The following is a 17,416-nucleotide window of genomic DNA, read 5'->3' as shown; positions in this document are numbered from 1 at the left end:
ATGGGCAGAGTTTCTTTCACCCTATGCCCCTGTTACCTAGCAGTAAAATAGGTACCTGGGTGTTAGTCAGCTGTCACGGGCTGCTTCCTGGGGGTGGAGGCCTGGTCGAGGACCGGGCCGCGGGGATACTAAAGCCCCGAAATCATCTCAAGATAACCTCAAGATTGTCCTGCCTCCCCTTGATCTTGCCAATGTTGTTTTTGTCAACATTTCTCAATTCCCTCGAGAGTCTAATATGTTGCAATAGCTGTGGATTACCTGTAGGTAATTTTGATAGTTCTGTCGCCTGGCCTGGAGCCAGCCATCTCCTGGTGATTTCCTGGTCTACGAAGCTGTTTGTTTTTTGTAGCTAGCATGACCACACAGCCACGCTGATCTCGATCAATGTGCCAAGTTGTCTCTCGAAACCTTCTACTGTTGTTCCAGTGATGTTTACCGTGTGCCTCGGCAGGAGACTGAAGAGTCGTGGGGCTCTCTGGCGCTCTCTATTTGAGCATATTTCGCCCAGACTTTTTATTGGATAATATTGAATACGAGGCAACACCGGTGCTATTATGAGTGCCATTATTGGCGTGGCATAGTGCCATTATTGGCGTGGCATCCCTTAGTTCTGGATGTTTTCATTATCCAGCTTGTCATTGTCCTGGCTGTTGCTATCTCTGTTGTGTTGTTCGCTCTAAACATTAAGTGTTGCGTCATTATTATTACAAGATCTTCGGTCGTTCCGTTCTGTGTGGAGGTCCCACTGGGTCATATCTCATGTTCGCTTGTTCAGGTATTCGTTGATCAGTACAAAAGTAATTTAAATTTAACACCGATGGATGTTAATTTGTACAATTTTAATTTCATTTCCTCTTATTTACCTGCTATCTAAGTTTCCATTTGATGGGTTATTAGTCAGTTCCATGATGATGAAATCTATCAAATGCTTTTTGCAAAAATCTGTTTATACGAAGTTTCAGCATTTTGGGTTATATCTACCCCCCTCTGTGATTTTGTCGCAATGGTCACCTAACTGTGATATACATGATTTTCATGATCTAAAATCATGTTCACTTGGGTTGTATGACTTAGATTTTTACAAAGGCTTCTTAGCCAACATAAAAGCTAAAAGTTAGCCCTCTCATATCTTTAATAATGCATGATGCATATGTTACTGGCTTTAAATTTTTGTCAATACTTTCTCACCTCCATGTATCCGAAGGCTTTTAATCTATATTATATTGACGGCCCTTGCCAATGATATATTTTCAATTCTGTTTAAACAATGAATTTCAAGAATCTGGCAATGTCAAGAATCAGGGAGATACTTAAACTACTGGGTCCGCCAGAAAGCAACTTATCTCAACTCCTTGGAATGGAGATGAAAGATCTATCTTATTGTTTAAATCTTTTTTTCAAAACCTTTTGGGGTTTTGTGGAAATACACGACAGGTTGTTGACCAGACCACACACTAGAAGTTGAAGGGACGACGACGTTTCGGTCCGTCCTGGACCATTCTCAAGTCGATTGGTTCCTTCCTGTGTAAATCTGTTTCACGAAGCAGCAGTTTTCATGATCTACTTTTTTTATGGCTATCGCTAAACATGGATTAGCATTATTAGTTTGTATTCCTCTTCTTCTCCCGCAGTGGTGAGGGCCAGTCGCTTCAGTCCTTCCTTGTAGCTCTGATCCCTCAGCTCCGGAACGAGTCTTGACGCATATTGGTGAAGCTTTCCTGGCTTTCTTTTTTTGTCCATTTTCCAAATTCTTGGAAACTATACGGACGTCGGTCTGTTTGGTGTCTGTGTGCTTTCAACGTCACTATCCTTGCGTGTGCCGCTGATGACAGATTTGTAATTATGTTTAATTTCCGGTATGTCTCTTTTACTGATGTTGTACTGAGGTCTAACCTATACATTTGTAAAGGTCTTCTCAATCCTGTTTCTGTCCTCACAATTTTTACAATATATTTTGGGGTCAAAGTTGATAACATTTCGTTCGTATTATTTCACATTCTCTCTCAGTTCTAACTCTTCTGAACAGTTCTAACAGCATCAGCAGACACTGGTAAGAAGAAGAAGAAGAAAAAGAAGAAGAAGAAGAAGAAGAAGAAGAAGAAGAAGAAGAAGAAGAAGAAGAAGAAGAAGAAGAAGAAGAAGAAGAAGAAGAAGAAGAAGAAGCAGAAGAAGAAGAAGAAGAAGAAGAAGAAGAAGAAGAAGAAGAAGAAGAAGAAGAAGAAGAAGAAGAAGAAGAAGAAGAAGAAGAAGAAGAAGAAGAAGAAGAAGAAGAAGAAGAAGAAGAAGAAGAAGAAGAAGAAGAAGAAGAAGAAACCATTTTTGTCCTAGGTAGGGTGATGTAAGTTTAGGTCAGTATGAGGGAGCTAGAACCATGCTTCACTTCACATGTTTCTGGCCAACAATCGGATATCTTGTGAAAAATCTAAGGAGCAGGTCGTGTCCCTTCACTGGATCTATGAGTGTTTTAGAGATAAGTCTTATCTCTAACTTTAGAGATAACTATTCTAAGTCTTCCACGAACCTCGTTGTTAGTGATCCTGAACTGAGGTTTAATGGGGCTTGTCTGCCCTTCCCCCCCCCCATTCTTTCCGGGTATATTGGCACTGTATTTGCCGTTTTCTAGCAGTCTGGTAGCTCTCCCTTTTCCAGTGAAGAGGTGAAAAATAAAACAAGCAATTTACATTATACGTCTACTATCTCTTTTAATATCTACCGTGGGATATTTGATGGAAGTCTACTATGGGTTATATGTTCTCCTAGGCTCGTCTGTTCTCCTAGGCTCGTCTGTTCTCCTAGGCTCGTCTGTTCTCCTAAGCTAGTCTGTTCTCCTAGGCTCGTCTGTTCTCCTAGGCTCGTCTGTTCTCCTAGGCTCGTCTGTTCTCCTAAGCTAGTCTGTTCTCCTAGGCTCGTCTGTTCTCCTAGGCTCGTCTGCTCTCCTAGGCTCGTCTGTTCTCCTAGGCTCGTCTGTTCTCCTAGGCTCGTCTGTTCTCCTAAGCTAGTCTGTTCTCCTAGGCTCGTCTGTTCTCCTAGGCTCGTCTGTTCTCCTAGGCTCGTCTGTTCTCCTAAGCTAGTCTGTTCTCCTAGGCTCGTCTGTTCTCCTAGGCTCGTCTGTTCTCCTAGGCTCGTTTGTTCTCCTAGGCTCGTCTGTTCTCCTAGGCTCGTCTGTTCTCCTAGGCTTGTCTGTTCTTCTAGGCTCGTCTGTTCTCCTAGGCTCGTCTGTTCTTCTAGGCTCGTCTGTTCTCCTAGGCTCGTTTGTTCTCCTAGGCTCGTTTGTTCTCCTAGGCTCGTCTGTTCTCCTAGGCTCGTCTGTTCTCCTAGGCTCGTCTGTTCTCCTAGGCTCGTCTGTTCTCCTAGGCTCGTCTGTTCTCCTAAGCTAGTCTGTTCTCCTAGGCTCGTCTGTTCTCCTAGGCTCGTCTGTTCTCCTAGGCTCGTCTGTTCTCCTAGGCTCGTCTGTTCTCCTAGGCTCGTCTGTTCTCCTAGGCTCGTCTGTTCTCCTAGGCTCGTCTGCTCTCCTAGGCTCGTCTGCTCTCCTAGGCTCGTCTGCTCTCCTAGGCTCGTCTGCTCTCCTAGGCTCGTCTGCTCTCCTAGGCTCGTCTGTTCTTCTAGGCTCGTCTGTTCTCCTAGGCTCGTCTGTTCTCCTAAGCTAGTCTGTCCTAGCTTAGAACAGACTAGTTCTTAGCTAGTCTCCTGTTCTCTTAGAGCTATCTGGAGTTCTTCTTTGAACGTGATGCCTAGCAAGAACATTTTCTGACATATTTGAATGGAAAACAATTGCCTTGTTGTATGGAAAACAATTGCCTTGTTGTACGGAAAGCAATTGCCTTGTTGTATGGAAGACAATTGTCTTGTTGTATGGAAGACAATTGTCTTGTATGGAAAACAAACAATTACCTTGTTGTATTTGATATTCCATGTTCCACAGTTTGTCTGTCCCTTCTACAAGGAGACAATCCGCCTCTGGTTGCCAAACCTGATTAGCGGCAAATCTTGAAGTTGACGGATTAAACTGTTACTGCTTGCAAGGATTTACATACCATGAAACACTGTCGCCTACTTTGAGTAAACGGAAACTATTGACAAAAGTTTATTGGGTGTTTTTTTTCCCGAGTGTCCAAACCGTGTGTATATATATATATATATATATATATATATATATATATATATATATATATATTGTTAGGTTAGGCTGCATAACCTAGGTTAGACCTGTGATAAAGTCGGTTTGGGTTGGTTAGGCTAGGTTGGATTAGGTTGGGTTAGGTTAGGTTGGGTTAGGTTAGGTTGGGTTAGGTTAGGTTAGCCTAGGTAAGGTTAGTTAATGTACAGAGACCGTTTTGAAGAATATTTTTTAAGAAACCGTTTTTAACGGTTTTTAAGAAACCGTTTTTGACGGTTTTTAAGAAACCGTTTTTACGATTTTTAAGAAACTGTTTTTAACGGTTTTTAAGAAACCGTTCTTTAACGGTTTTTAAGAAACTATTTTTTACCCACGCACTTGGGTAAACCTGTATATCTTTCCTTAATCATGACGACATTGTTTACATTAATTACAGTTTACGAGCCCCGAAACTTTAATACTTATGATTATTATTGTTATAGACAACCTCGTAGTGCCTAGGAGATCATAAACAATTTAATAAATGTAAACAATGCCACCGTGATCGAGAAAAGATGTAGAGGTTTCGTAATTATTGATAACCCCCAGGCGAGGGGTGGAGAGTCCCATCCCGCCGTGACCTGAACCCAGGGTTCGAGCCTGCTCTCACGAACAGATACGCGATAAACCACTCACCAGACCTGTTTATGAATAACAAACCTGTAATTACAGGTTTGTTATGTAATTACAATACAGTGATGTATCTATGAGGGAAAAATCTATGGAACATGAGGATAGGGGCTCGAACCAAGGTCCTGGGTAGCCTTCCTTTTCCCAGACGAGCGCCTTAAGTAAGGGGTCCAGCCAGAGCTTTTCTCGTAGGATGCTGTTGCTGTGGGGGCTGTTGATGGTTGTCATGGCAACATCCCTACCGTTCAAGGTAGGATGCTTCGCTTTCTTTCACATATCTCTCTCCTAATGTTGCGCCCGCGAGCAGCAAATGCAAATAATTGCCACCTGACTCTAAATAAATCTACTTTACCCTACACCTAGCTATATACATCAATATCAATCCCCCCCAATTGATATAACGCATCAAACCCCCCAATCGCTATTTTTATTTGAGAAAATAGCGATTGGGGGTTTCACAGTTCGCAAACATTTGATATTAGGTGCATTAGGGGGAAAAGGACAGATTGCAATATCTCTACCTATGTGGATGTTGGAACCCTATCCAACACCCAACATCTATGGGTGTTGGATAGGGTTGTCATGGCAACATCCCTACCGTTCAACGCGGATTTATGGAATCATCGTACATCAACCTAACTTATCATTAAAATAATAATGATTGATATTGTTGTTCCTGTCACAATTAGTAACGTTTCATAATATTTTACATATCGCTTTGCTTGTTGCAAGCAAGAACTGCACTTCTGTGTTCAGATAACTACATTACTGCGAGGATTTATTTTTAAATTTATTGATCACTCTGTGTTAGGCGATTTTGGATATTTTTGAGGATTTAATTTCCCCAAATTGCTCAATTCATGTCAAGGTAATCTCTGTCTGGTAGTTACCTGTGGCTTTCTCTTGTTCGGTAGTTTATTCTTGAGGAAGGTGTTGTGAACCCTATCACCAGAGATGAACCACCAGAGATGCTGGACACCCTGGTGTAGGTTCCTGTCTACCCCCTGGTGTAGGTTCCTGTCTACCCCCTGGTGTAGGTTCCTGTCTACCCCCTGGTGTAGGTTCTTGTCTACCCCCTGGTGTAGGTTCCTGTCTACCCCCTGGTGTAGGTTCCTGTCTACCCCCTGGTGTAGGTTCCTGTCTACCCCCTGGTGTAGGTTCCTGTCTACCCCCTGGTGTAGGTTCCTGTCTACCCCCTGGTGTAGGTTCCTGTCTACCCTCTGGTGTAGGTTCCTGTCTACCCCAGGTGTAGGTTCCTGTCTACCCCCTGGTGTAGGTTCCTGTCTACCCCCTGGTGTAGGTTTCTGTCTACCCCCTGGTGTAGGTTCCTGTCTACCCCCTGGTGTAGGTTCCCGTCTACCCCCCAGGTGTAGGTTCCTGTCTACCTCCTGGTGTAGGTTTCTGTCTACCCCCTGGTGAAGGTTTCTGTCTACCCCCTGGTGTAGGTTCCTGTCTACCCCCTGGTGTAGGTTCCTATCTACCCCCCAGGTGTAGGTTCCTGTCTACCCCCTGGTGTAGGTTTCTGTCTACCCCCTGGTGTAGGTTCCTGTCTACCCCCTGGTGTAGGTTCCTGTCTACCCCCTGGTGTAGGTTCCTGTCTACCCCCTGGTGTAGGTTCCTGTCTACCCCCTGGTGTAGATTCCTGTCTACCCCCTGGTGTAGGTTCCTGTCTACCTCCTGGTGTAGGTTCCTGTCTACCCCCTGGTGTAGGTTCCTGTCTACCCCCTGGTGCAGGTTCCTGTCTACCCCCTGGTGTAGGTTCCTGTCTACCCCCTGGTATAGGTTCCTGTCTACCCACTGGTGTTGGTTCCTGTCTACCCCACAGGTGTAGGTTCCTGTCTATCCCCTGGTGTAGGTTCCTGTCTACCCCCCAGGTGTAGGTTCCTGTCTACCCCCTGGTGTAGGTTCCTGTCTACCCCCTGGTGTAGGTTCCTGTCTACCCCCTGGTGTAGGTTCCTGTCTACCCCCCAGGTGTAGGTTCCTGTCTACCCCCTGGTGTAGGTTCCTGTCTACCCCCTGGTGTAGGTTCCTGTCTACCCCCTGGTGTAGGTTCCTGTCTACCCCCTGGTGTAGGTTCCTGTCTACCCCCTGGTGTAGATTCCTGTCTACCCCCTGGTGTAGGTTCCTGTCTACCTCCTGGTGTAGGTTCCTGTCTACCCCCTGGTGTAGGTTCCTGTCTACCCCTGGTGCAGGTTCCTGTCTACCCCCTGGTGTAGGTTCCTGTCTACCCCCTGGTATAGGTTCCTGTCTACCCACTGGTGTAGGTTCCTGTCTACCCCACAGGTGTAGGTTCCTGTCTACCCCCTGGTGTAGGTTCCTGTCTACCCCCCAGGTGTAGGTTCCTGTCTACCCCCTGGTGTAGGTTCCTGTCTACCCCCTGGTGTAGGTTCCTGTCTACCCCCTGGTGTAGGTTCCTGTCTACCCCCCAGGTGTAGGTTCCTGTCTACCCCCTGGTGTAGGTTCCTGTCTACCCCCCTGGTGTAGGTTCCTGTCTACCCCCTGGTGTAGGTTCCTGTCTACCCCCTGGTGTAGGTTCCTGTCTACCCCCTGGTGTAGGTTCCTGTCTACCCCCTGGTGTAGGTTCCTGTCTACCCCCTGGTGTAGGTTCCTGTCTACCCCCTGGTGTAGGTTCCTGTCTACCCCCTGGTGAAGGTCCTCGTCTTCCACAAAGATAAAGAACTAACACAGGTTCCAATAATTATTACTCTCATTATTGTTTTTATCATTATATCTAATAATAATTACAATGCAATAATTATTATAATTACAATTATAATAATTTAATTTATTAAATTAAATAACAGGTTTAATATATCACCTCAAGCCACGATAACCCGTATATCATCTCCGCCACCAGATTACAATCAACTAATTACAATCAAACAAATCCCTCCTCAAATGGACATGGGACAATGTGGTGTATTTAATACTCAAAAGACATATCCTAGGATGAACAGAGACGTATAATCCATGATCTCCTGGTGGCAGGAGTGAGAGGCGCGCTGGGACGCGCATTTTATTGGTCGGATAAACTAAATAAGCAGCCAATCAGGACCGTGGGCGGGCGCGGGGTTGCCAACATGCCTGGGCCACGCCCTAACAAATGACAATCGATGGTACGCGCGGCCGACAGTCATTTGGCGTAAGTGAGATTCGTATTTACACGGGAAATTGATGTCCAACTCTGTTTACCAGACGCAAAGGGCGGTCATCGGAGAGCGAAAATTTATTGCGACTATAATTCATTGGCTAGGGTGCTCATAATCATTTGGTGGGCGGCGCGGGATAAGGGTGCTATCCCCGCCCCTCTGCCAACGTCGAGAACCCCGAAGGTCTCAAGGGGAATGTTGACTCGTAATGACACGAGGAGATAACGTCCATCACGGGTGCACTGTCTCTAATTTTTCGCGCCTGGGGCGTGGTGGCAGCTACGATGGACATTTCTTTCATTTATTATCATTCACAGAGGGATTCCAACCCCCCTAAAAAAAAAGAGCATCGTGAAGTAACTTTGAAAATTACGGATGAATCGGAGGACATAATTGACGTCATTAGGAGACATGTGCAGTCAGGGAGGAGGCCATATTGTTTGTTTACAATGGCGCGTTCCAATAATGCTCAGCGCTCGACGCCCCGTTGACCAGAACTCCGGTAAGTATCATATATCATCTCAAAGCGTCGGATTTTGCACTTCATATTGTGGCGCTGCTGTCCCCTGGTCGCATAAATTGCGAAAATGGGCGATTATATTTGCAGGTTATTGTGATACGTGCTTTATTCTGAGCGCCGGAGAGCCCGCGCTCAACGCCAGGTAATTAATATTCTCTGATCTTCATTAATGACTCCTGTCGTTGTAAATATATAATTAATGTAATTTACGATACCCGAAGACTAGAGTTAAACCAGAGTAAAGAGCGGCAAACTGGACCAATGCTAAGGACCGTGTTTCAATGCTTTATTGTATTATTTATCGACATTTTAGTAAGTCAGTAATTATTTCTTCTGGTCCTGTTATTTCTAATCTTATTTTTTTCTGTTTTGTGTGTGTGTGTGTGTGTGTGTGTGTGTGTGTGTGTGTGTGTGTGTGTGTGTGTGTGTGTGTGTGTGTGTGTGTGTGTGTGTGTGTGTGTGTCTGTGTTTGTGTGTGTGTGTGTGTGTGTGTGTGTGTGTGTGTGTGTGTGTGTGTGTGTCAATATATATATATATATAGATGTACATACATGAATAAAAAACGGGGAATATGTTTCCCAGGACGGTGACAAACACATCCAATAACTTTTCTTTCAAACACATTTATTCCACGAGTTACAGGCCACACACACACACACACACACACACACACACACACACACACACACACATACACACACACACACACACACACACACACACACACACACACACACACACACACACACACACATCTCTTTCTGCAATTGCATTTCGATAATTACACACAAATATTGGTCATCACATTTCTTTAGCGACCTCAGCTTCCTCTCTGGATGGCAACATTGTGGTGCTGGGATATGATGTTGGCTACTTTATGGTCTTTTAATTTCGTTAACTAGTTTATTACCCAATGCGTTGAAATGTTTGAAAATTTCAGCAAAGGATTTCCAAATATATTGAGACACATCTATGAAGGCGAGGTTAACGACACTATCACCTTGTTATCCGCAAGATAATCACAACGCTTTAAAGTTGTTAAAAGTTATATATATATATATATATATATATATATATATATATATATATATATATATATATATATATATATATATATATATATGTATATGCAACAATGATCACAAAAACACTGATCCAAGTGTGCAGAGTAACCACATGTGAAAAATAGAGAATGCTTAACGCGTTTTCGGCTAATTCGCCTTCACCAGAGCAAAGCAGAATGAAGATAAGAAAACATTGCTGATCAGACCCTTATATCCGCCTGGGCAGATCACCTGACCACCAAGAATAAGTGAAGGAAAGGAAATATGAGAAAGAAGGTAACTGCAAAAGGCCTTTTGGCCCATACGAGGCAGCTCCTATTAATATCCCCAAGTGCCATACGGGTTAAATGGTTGCTATATTGTTTTGACGTGCTATATTGAGGCTTAAATAGGGATCCAACTTGTACATACCAGCATGTACAAGTTGGATCTCTATTTAAGCCTCAATCGTTCAAATTAAACAAATTAAACCCTAAAAATATTACGTGTGTAAACTGTGTGATTAATCATTAAAACTCTTTGGAAAACACAACCCTAATTCTATTTTAGTCTTCATGAAAATCACAGATATTCACTATAAATGCCAATAATTCTTACACTATTGCAATAGGGCCGACCCAACTGGTGTATGACACACACACACGTGCCATGTTTCAAATAGCAAAGCTGGGTGAGGCTAGCCCTAGGCGTCGCTCCTCCTACTTTGGACAGACAGACAAGCATTTCTACTTGATATAGACCTAGTTCAAATTATATCACGAAATTTTGGTGAAAAAACTTTGTCAAAATTATGAAATGTTTTTAATTAGTGACCGCTGAGCAACTTTTAATATATTTGTGATTAAGTTGCTGGCGGGAGTATTAACTGCGCCTCCCACGAGGGATTTACTGCCTCGGTGGAGAGTTACTCCCATGTTGATTGTGTACTCCCATGGTGGTTGTGTACTCCCATGGTGATTGTGTACTCCCATGGTGATTGTGTACTCCCATGGTGATTGTGTACTCCCATGGTGATTGTGTACTCCCATGTTGATTGTGTACTCCCATGGTGTTTGTGTACTCCCATGGTGATTGTGTACTCCCATGGTGATTGTGTACTCCCATGTTGATTGTGTACTCCCATGGTGGTTGAGTACTCCAATGGTGATTGTGTACTCCCATGGTGGTTGAGTACTCCCATGGTGATTGTGTACTCCCATGTTGATTGTGTACTCCCATGGTGGTTGAGCACTCCCATGGTGATTGTGTACTCCCATGGTGATTGTGTACTCCCATGGTGATTGTGTACTCCCATGTTGATTGTGTACTCCCATGGTGGTTGAGCACTCCCATGGTGATTGTGTACTCCCATGGTGATTGTGTACTCCCATGGTGATTGTGTACTCCCATGGTGATTGTGTACTCCCATAGTGATTGTGTACTCCCATGGTGATTGTGTACTCCCATGGTGATTGTGTACTCCCATGGTGATTGTGTACTCCCATGGTGATTGTGTACTCCCATGGTGATTGTGTACTCCCATGGTGGTTGAGTACTCCCATGGTGGTTGAGTACTCCCATGTTGATTGTGTACTCCCATGGTTGTTGTGTACTCCCATGGTGATTGTGTACTCCCATGGTGATTGTGTACTCCCATGGTGATTGTGTACTCCCATGGTGGTTGAGTACTCCCATGGTAATTGTTACTCCCATGGTGATTGTGTACTCCCATGGTGGTTGAGTACTCCCATGGTAATTGTTACTCCCATGGTAATTGTGTACTCCCATTGTGGTTGTGTACTCTCATGGTGATTGTGTACTCCCATGGTGACTGTGTACTCCCATGGTGATTGTGTACTCCCATGGTGACTGTGTACTCCCATGGTGATTGTGTACTCCCATGGTGATTGTGTACTCCCATGGTGATTGTGTACTCCCATGGTGGTTGAGTACTCCCATGGTGGTTGAGTACTCCTCCCATGGTGATTGTGTACTCCCATGGTGACTGTGTACTCCCATGGTGATTGTGTACTCTCATGGTGATTGTGTACTCCCATGGTGATTAAGTACTCCCATGGTGATTGTGTACTCCCATGGTGATTGTGTACTCCCATAGTGATTGTGTACTCCCATGGTGATTGCATACTCCCATGGTGATTGCATACTCCCATGGTGATTGTGTACTCCCACGATGATCGTGTACTCCCATGGTGATTGCATACTCCCATGGTGATTGCATACTCCCATGGTGATTGCATACTCCCATGGTGATTGCATACTCCCATGGTGATTTCATACTTCCATGGTGATTGCATACTCCCATGGTGATTGCATACTCCCATGGTGATTGTGTACTCGCATGGTGATTGAGTACTCCCATGGTGGTGTACTCCCATGGTGGTTGAGTACTCCCATGGTGGTGTACTCCCATGGTGGTTGAGTACTCCCATGGTGGTTGAGTACTCCCATGGTGATTGTGTACTCCCATGGTGATTGTGTACTCCCATGGTGGTGTACTCCCATGGTGGTTGTGTACTCCCATGGTGGTTGTGTACTCCCATGGTGATTGTGAACTCCCATGGTGATTGTGTACTCCCATGGTGATTGTATACTCCCATGGTGATTGTGAACTCCCATGGTGATTGTGTACTCCCATGGTGATTGAGTACTCCCATGGTGATTGTGTACTCCCATGGTGATTGTGTACTCCCATGGTGATTGTGTACTCCCATGGTGATTGTGTACTCCCATGGTGATTGTGTACTCCCATGGTGATTGCATACATTCATGGTGATTGCATACTCCCATGGTGATTGCATACTCCCATGGTGATTGCATACTCCCATGGTGATTACACACTCCCATGGTGATTGTGTACTCCCATAGTGGTTGTGTACTCCCATGGTGGTTGTGTACTCCCATGGTGATTGCATACTCCCATGGTGATTGTGTACTCCCATGGTGGTTGTGTACTCCCATGGTGGTTGTGTACTCCCATGGTGATTGCATACTCCCATGGTGATTGTGTATTCCCATGGTGGTTGTGTACTCCCACGGTGGTTGTGTACTCCCATGGTGATTGTGTACTCCCATGGTGGTTGTGTACTCCCATGGTGGTTGTGTACTCCCATGGTGGTTGTGTACTCCCATGGTGATTGCATACTCCCATGGTGATTGTGTACTCCCATGGTGGTTGTGTACTCCCATGGTGGTTGTGTACTCCCATGGTGATTGCATACTCCCATGGTGATTGCATACTCCCATGGTGATTGCATACTCCCATGGTGATTGCATACTCCCATGGTGATTACACACTCCCATGGTGATTGTGTACTCCCATGGTGGTTGTGTACTCCCATGGTGGTTGTGTACTCCCATGGTGATTGCATACTCCCATGGTGATTGTGTACTCCCATGGTGGTTGTGCACTCCCATGGTGATTGCATACTCCCATGGTGATTGTGTACTCCCATGGTGATTGCATACTCCCATGGTGATTGCATACTCCCATGGTGATTACACACTCCCATGGTGATTGTGTACTCCCATGGTGGTTGTGTACTCCCATGGTGGTTGTGTACTCCCATGGTGATTGCATACTCCCATGGTGATTGTGTACTCCCATGGTGGTTGTGTACTCCCATGGTGATTGCATACTCCCATGGTGATTGTGTACTCCCATGGTGGTTGTGTACTCCCATGGTGGTTGTGTACTCCCATGGTGATTGCATACTCCCATGGTGATTGCATACTCCCATGGTGATTGCATACTCCCATGGTGATTGCATACTCCCATGGTGATTACACACTCCCATGGTGATTGTGTACTCCCATGGTGGTTGTGTACTCCCATGGTGGTTGTGTACTCCCATGGTGATTGCATACTCCCATGGTGATTGTGTACTCCCATGGTGGTTGTGTACTCCCATGGTGATTGCATACTCCCATGGTGATTGTGTACTCCCATGGTGGTTGTGTACTCCCATGGTGATTGGATACTCCCATGGTGATTTTGTACTCCCATGGTGGTTGTGTACTCCCATGGTGGTTGTGTACTCCCATGGTGATTGCATACTCCCATGGTGATTGTGTACTCCCATGGTGGTTGTGTACTCCCATGGTGGTTGTGTACTCCCATGGTGATTGCATACTCCCATGGTGATTGCATACTCCCATGGTGATTGCATACTCCCATGGTGATTGCATACTCCCATGGTGATTACACACTCCCATGGTGATTGTGTACTCCCATGGTGGTTGTGTACTCCCATGGTGGTTGTGTACTCCCATGGTGATTGCATACTCCCATGGTGATTGTGTACTCCCATGGTGGTTGTGTACTCCCATGGTGATTGCATACTCCCATGGTGATTGTGTACTCCCATGGTGGTTGTGTACTCCCATGGTGATTGCATACTCCCATGGTGATTGTGTACTCCCATGGTGGTTGTGTACTCCCATGGTGGTTGTGTACTCCCATGGTGATTGCATACTCCCATGGTGATTGTGTACTCCCATGGTGGTTGTGTACTCCCATGGTGATTGCATACTCCCATGGTGATTGTGTACTCCCATGGTGGTTGTGTACTCCCATGGTGATTGCATACTCCCATGGTGATTGTGTACTCCCATGGTGGTTGTGTACTCCCATGGTGATTGCATACTCCCATGGTGATTGTGTACTCCCATGGTGGTTGTGTACTCCCATGGTGGTTGTGTACTCCCATGGTGATTGCATACTCCCATGGTGATTGTGTACTCCCATGGTGGTTGTGTACTCCCACGGTGGTTGTGTACTCCCATGGTGATTGTGTACTCCCATGGTGGTTGTGTACTCCCATGGTGGTTGTGTACTCCCATGGTGATTGTGTACTCCCATGGTGGTTGTGTACTCCCATGGTGATTGCATACTCCCATGGTGATTGTGTACTCCCATGGTGGTTGTGTACTCCCATGGTGGTTGTGTACTCCCATGGTGATTGCATACTCCCATGGTGATTGTGTACTCCCATGGTGGTTGTGTACTCCCACGGTGGTTGTGTACTCCCATGGTGATTGTGTACTCCCATGGTGGTTGTGTACTCCCATGGTGGTTGTGTACTCCCATGGTGATTGCATACTCCCATGGTGATTGTGTACTCCCATGGTGGTTGTGTACTCCCATGGTGATTGCATACTCCTATAGGATTTAATTTATACGAAAATATTGACCCTCTGATTACAAATCGTGATCTTTGACCGCTTGACCGTAAGTCGTGACCCCTGACCTCATGATCATAAATAGTGACCTTTAACCACTTGACCGTAAGTCGTGACCTTTGAGCACTTGACCGCAACAAGTGACCCTTGACCTCTTGAGTTTGAAATGTGTCAAGGGGGCAATCATAAGCTAATGAATACCATCCATATAGTTGGCGTACAGACAGACAGGCAGGCAGACAGGCAGGCAGACAGGCAGACAGACAGACAGACAGACAGGCAGACAGGCAGACAGACAGACAGACAGACAGACAGACAGACAGACAGACAGACAGACAGACAGGCAGACAGGCAGGCAGACAGGCAGACAGACAGACAGACAGGCAGACAGACAGGCAGACAAACAAAAGAGTCTGCAAAGATCCAAACGAACAGGGAGACGCGCGCTTCGGTGAGTTTTCGAAAATTATAACATTTGGGAATGGTAACTTATGTAGTTTGTTATGTAATCGTTGGTGTTGCTGTGTGCCTCTCTCTCTATCTCTGGCTCTGTCTATCTCCTCTGTCTCTCGCTCCCTGTCTCTGTCTATCTTCTTTATCTCTCCCTGTCTCTGTCTATCTCCTCTGTCTCTCCCTCCCTGTCTCTGTCTATCTTCTCTGTCTCTCCCTCCCTGGCTCTGTCTATCTCCTCTGTCTCTCGCTCCCTGTCTCTGTCTATCTTCTTTATCTCTCCCTGTCTCTGTCTATCTCCTCTGTCTCTCCCTCCCTGTCTCTGTCTATCTCCTCTGTCTCTCCCTCCCTGTCTCTGTCTATCTTCTCTGTCTCTCCCTCCCTGTCTCTGTCTATCTTCTCTGTCTCTCCCTCCCTGTCTCTGTCTATCTTCTCTGTCTCTCCCTCCCTGTCTCTGTCTATCTCCTCTGTCTCTCCCTCCCTGTCTCTTTCTATCTTCTCTGTCTCTCCCTCCCTGGCTCTGTCTATCTTCTCTGTCTCTCCCTCCCTGTCTCTGTCTATCTTCTCTGTCTCTCCCTCCCTGGCTCTGTCTATCTCCTCTGTCTCTCCCTCCCTGTCTCTGTCTATCTTCTCTGTCTCTCCCTCCCTGGCTCTGTCTATCTCCTCTGTCTCTCCCTCCCTGGCTCTGTCTATCTCCTCTGTCTCTCCCTCCCTGTCTCTGTCTATCTCCTCTGTCTCTTTTCCATCCTCTTTATCTTATATTTTCCTTTTCTCCATAAGCGTCTCTCTCTCTCACCCTGTTCGGCCTCCCAACACCTCTCCTATCTCCCTCTCTTCATCTTCTCCTCCTCCTCCTCCTCCTCCTCCTTCTATCCCCCCTCCACCCCCCCTCTACCCCACCTCCTCCCAACCTCTCGTCAAAAGACCAAAAACGACCCGACAGATCTTTACCGAACATACTAGTTACCGACGCTAATGGGCCAAGAGACTAATTCACTCTGGACCAATCACAGGGCGACCCAGGTTTAAACCCGGGTCGCCATTATCACCGCCCTAACTACCCCTGCGAGCCCGTTTAGGTCCAAATATCAGGCAGGAGCTTAGCGCATGGATAGGTATTACCTGCATGCGAAGTTTCAAGCTCTTTAATTTTCGAGTTATTAGCAAAGGGATTTTTTTTTTTTGAGGGCGATGGTAAGGTTTTTAAATATTTTTTTTCTGTGATATATAGGTTGGGATGTATTTATATATTTATATTAGAAGCCTGGGATGGAATTATAGAACGGTGGGATTCAATATATATATATATTCGTGGTGTGTTTGTTGAGGGGGGCATATACTTGAAAAGATTTGATCTTTAATGATGTGTTTGGTTAATGTGTTTGACCCCGCCCCCCCCCCTCCTACCCTTCCCCATCTCCCTCCAGGATGAAGCGGGGAAGTGTAGATGTTTTGTGTGTGTGTGTGTGTGTGTGTGTGTGTGTGTGTGTGTGTGTGTGTGTGTGTGTGTGTGTGTGTGTGTGTGTGTGTGTGTGTGTGTGTGTGTGTGGTGTGTGTGTGTGTGTGTGTGTGTGTGTGTGTGTGTGTGGTGTGTGTGTGTGTGTGTGTGTGTGTGTGTGTGTGTGTGTGTGTGTGTGTGTGTGTGTGTGTGTGTGTGTGTGTGTGTGTGTGTGTGCGTGGTGTGTGTGTGTGTGTGTGTGTGTGTGTGTGTGTGTGTGTGTGGTGTGTGTGTGTGTGTGTGTGTGTGTGTGTGTGTGTGTGTGTGTGTGTGTGTGTGTGTGTGTGTGTGTATGTGTATTCACCTAGTTGTATTCACCTAGTTATGTTTGCGGGGGTTGAGCTTTGCTCTTTCGGCCCGCCTCTCAACTGTTTATCAACTGTTTACTAATTACTTTTTTTTCCACACCAAACACACACACACACCAGGAAGCAGCCCGTGACAGCTGACTAACTCCCAGGTACCTATTTACTGGTAGGTAACAGGGGCATTCAGGGTGAAAGAAACTTTGCGCATTTGTGTGTGTGTTTGTGTGTGTGTGTGTGTGTGTGTGTGTGTGTGTGTGTGTGTGTGTGTGTGTGTGTGTGTGTGTGTGTGTGTGTGTGTGTGTGTGTGTTCAGCTCTGAACATGGGTGTGTGTGTGTGTGTGTGTACGAATGCGCTGACCTATTTGTATTAACCTATTAGTACCTCCAGAATTGAGCTGTAGCTCTAGGACCCCTGCTACTCCAGGCAGTAATCGGTACTTTAACTGAATGACTCCAGACTAAT

General features: G+C 45.7%; 1 protein-coding gene across 1 annotated transcript in view; it reads right to left on the bottom strand.

The window, feature by feature from the left end:
- Positions 1 to 2,709: 2,709 nt before the first annotated feature.
- The window catches only part of LOC138364381 (serine-rich adhesin for platelets-like), a 25,247-nt gene continuing 10,540 nt past the window's right edge, over positions 2,710 to 17,416 (bottom strand). The window contains exon 2 of the mRNA XM_069323997.1: positions 2,710 to 3,657. Coding sequence (XP_069180098.1) covers positions 2,710 to 3,657 — 948 coding nt within the window. The remainder of the gene's footprint in view (positions 3,658 to 17,416) is intronic.

The sequence above is a fragment of the Procambarus clarkii genome, chromosome 13 (assembly GCF_040958095.1).
Source record: "Procambarus clarkii isolate CNS0578487 chromosome 13, FALCON_Pclarkii_2.0, whole genome shotgun sequence".
Lineage (NCBI taxonomy): Eukaryota > Metazoa > Arthropoda > Malacostraca > Decapoda > Cambaridae > Procambarus > Procambarus clarkii.
The sequence above is the reverse complement of the archived record's forward strand: the minus strand, read 5'-3'. Positions and strand labels throughout refer to the sequence as shown.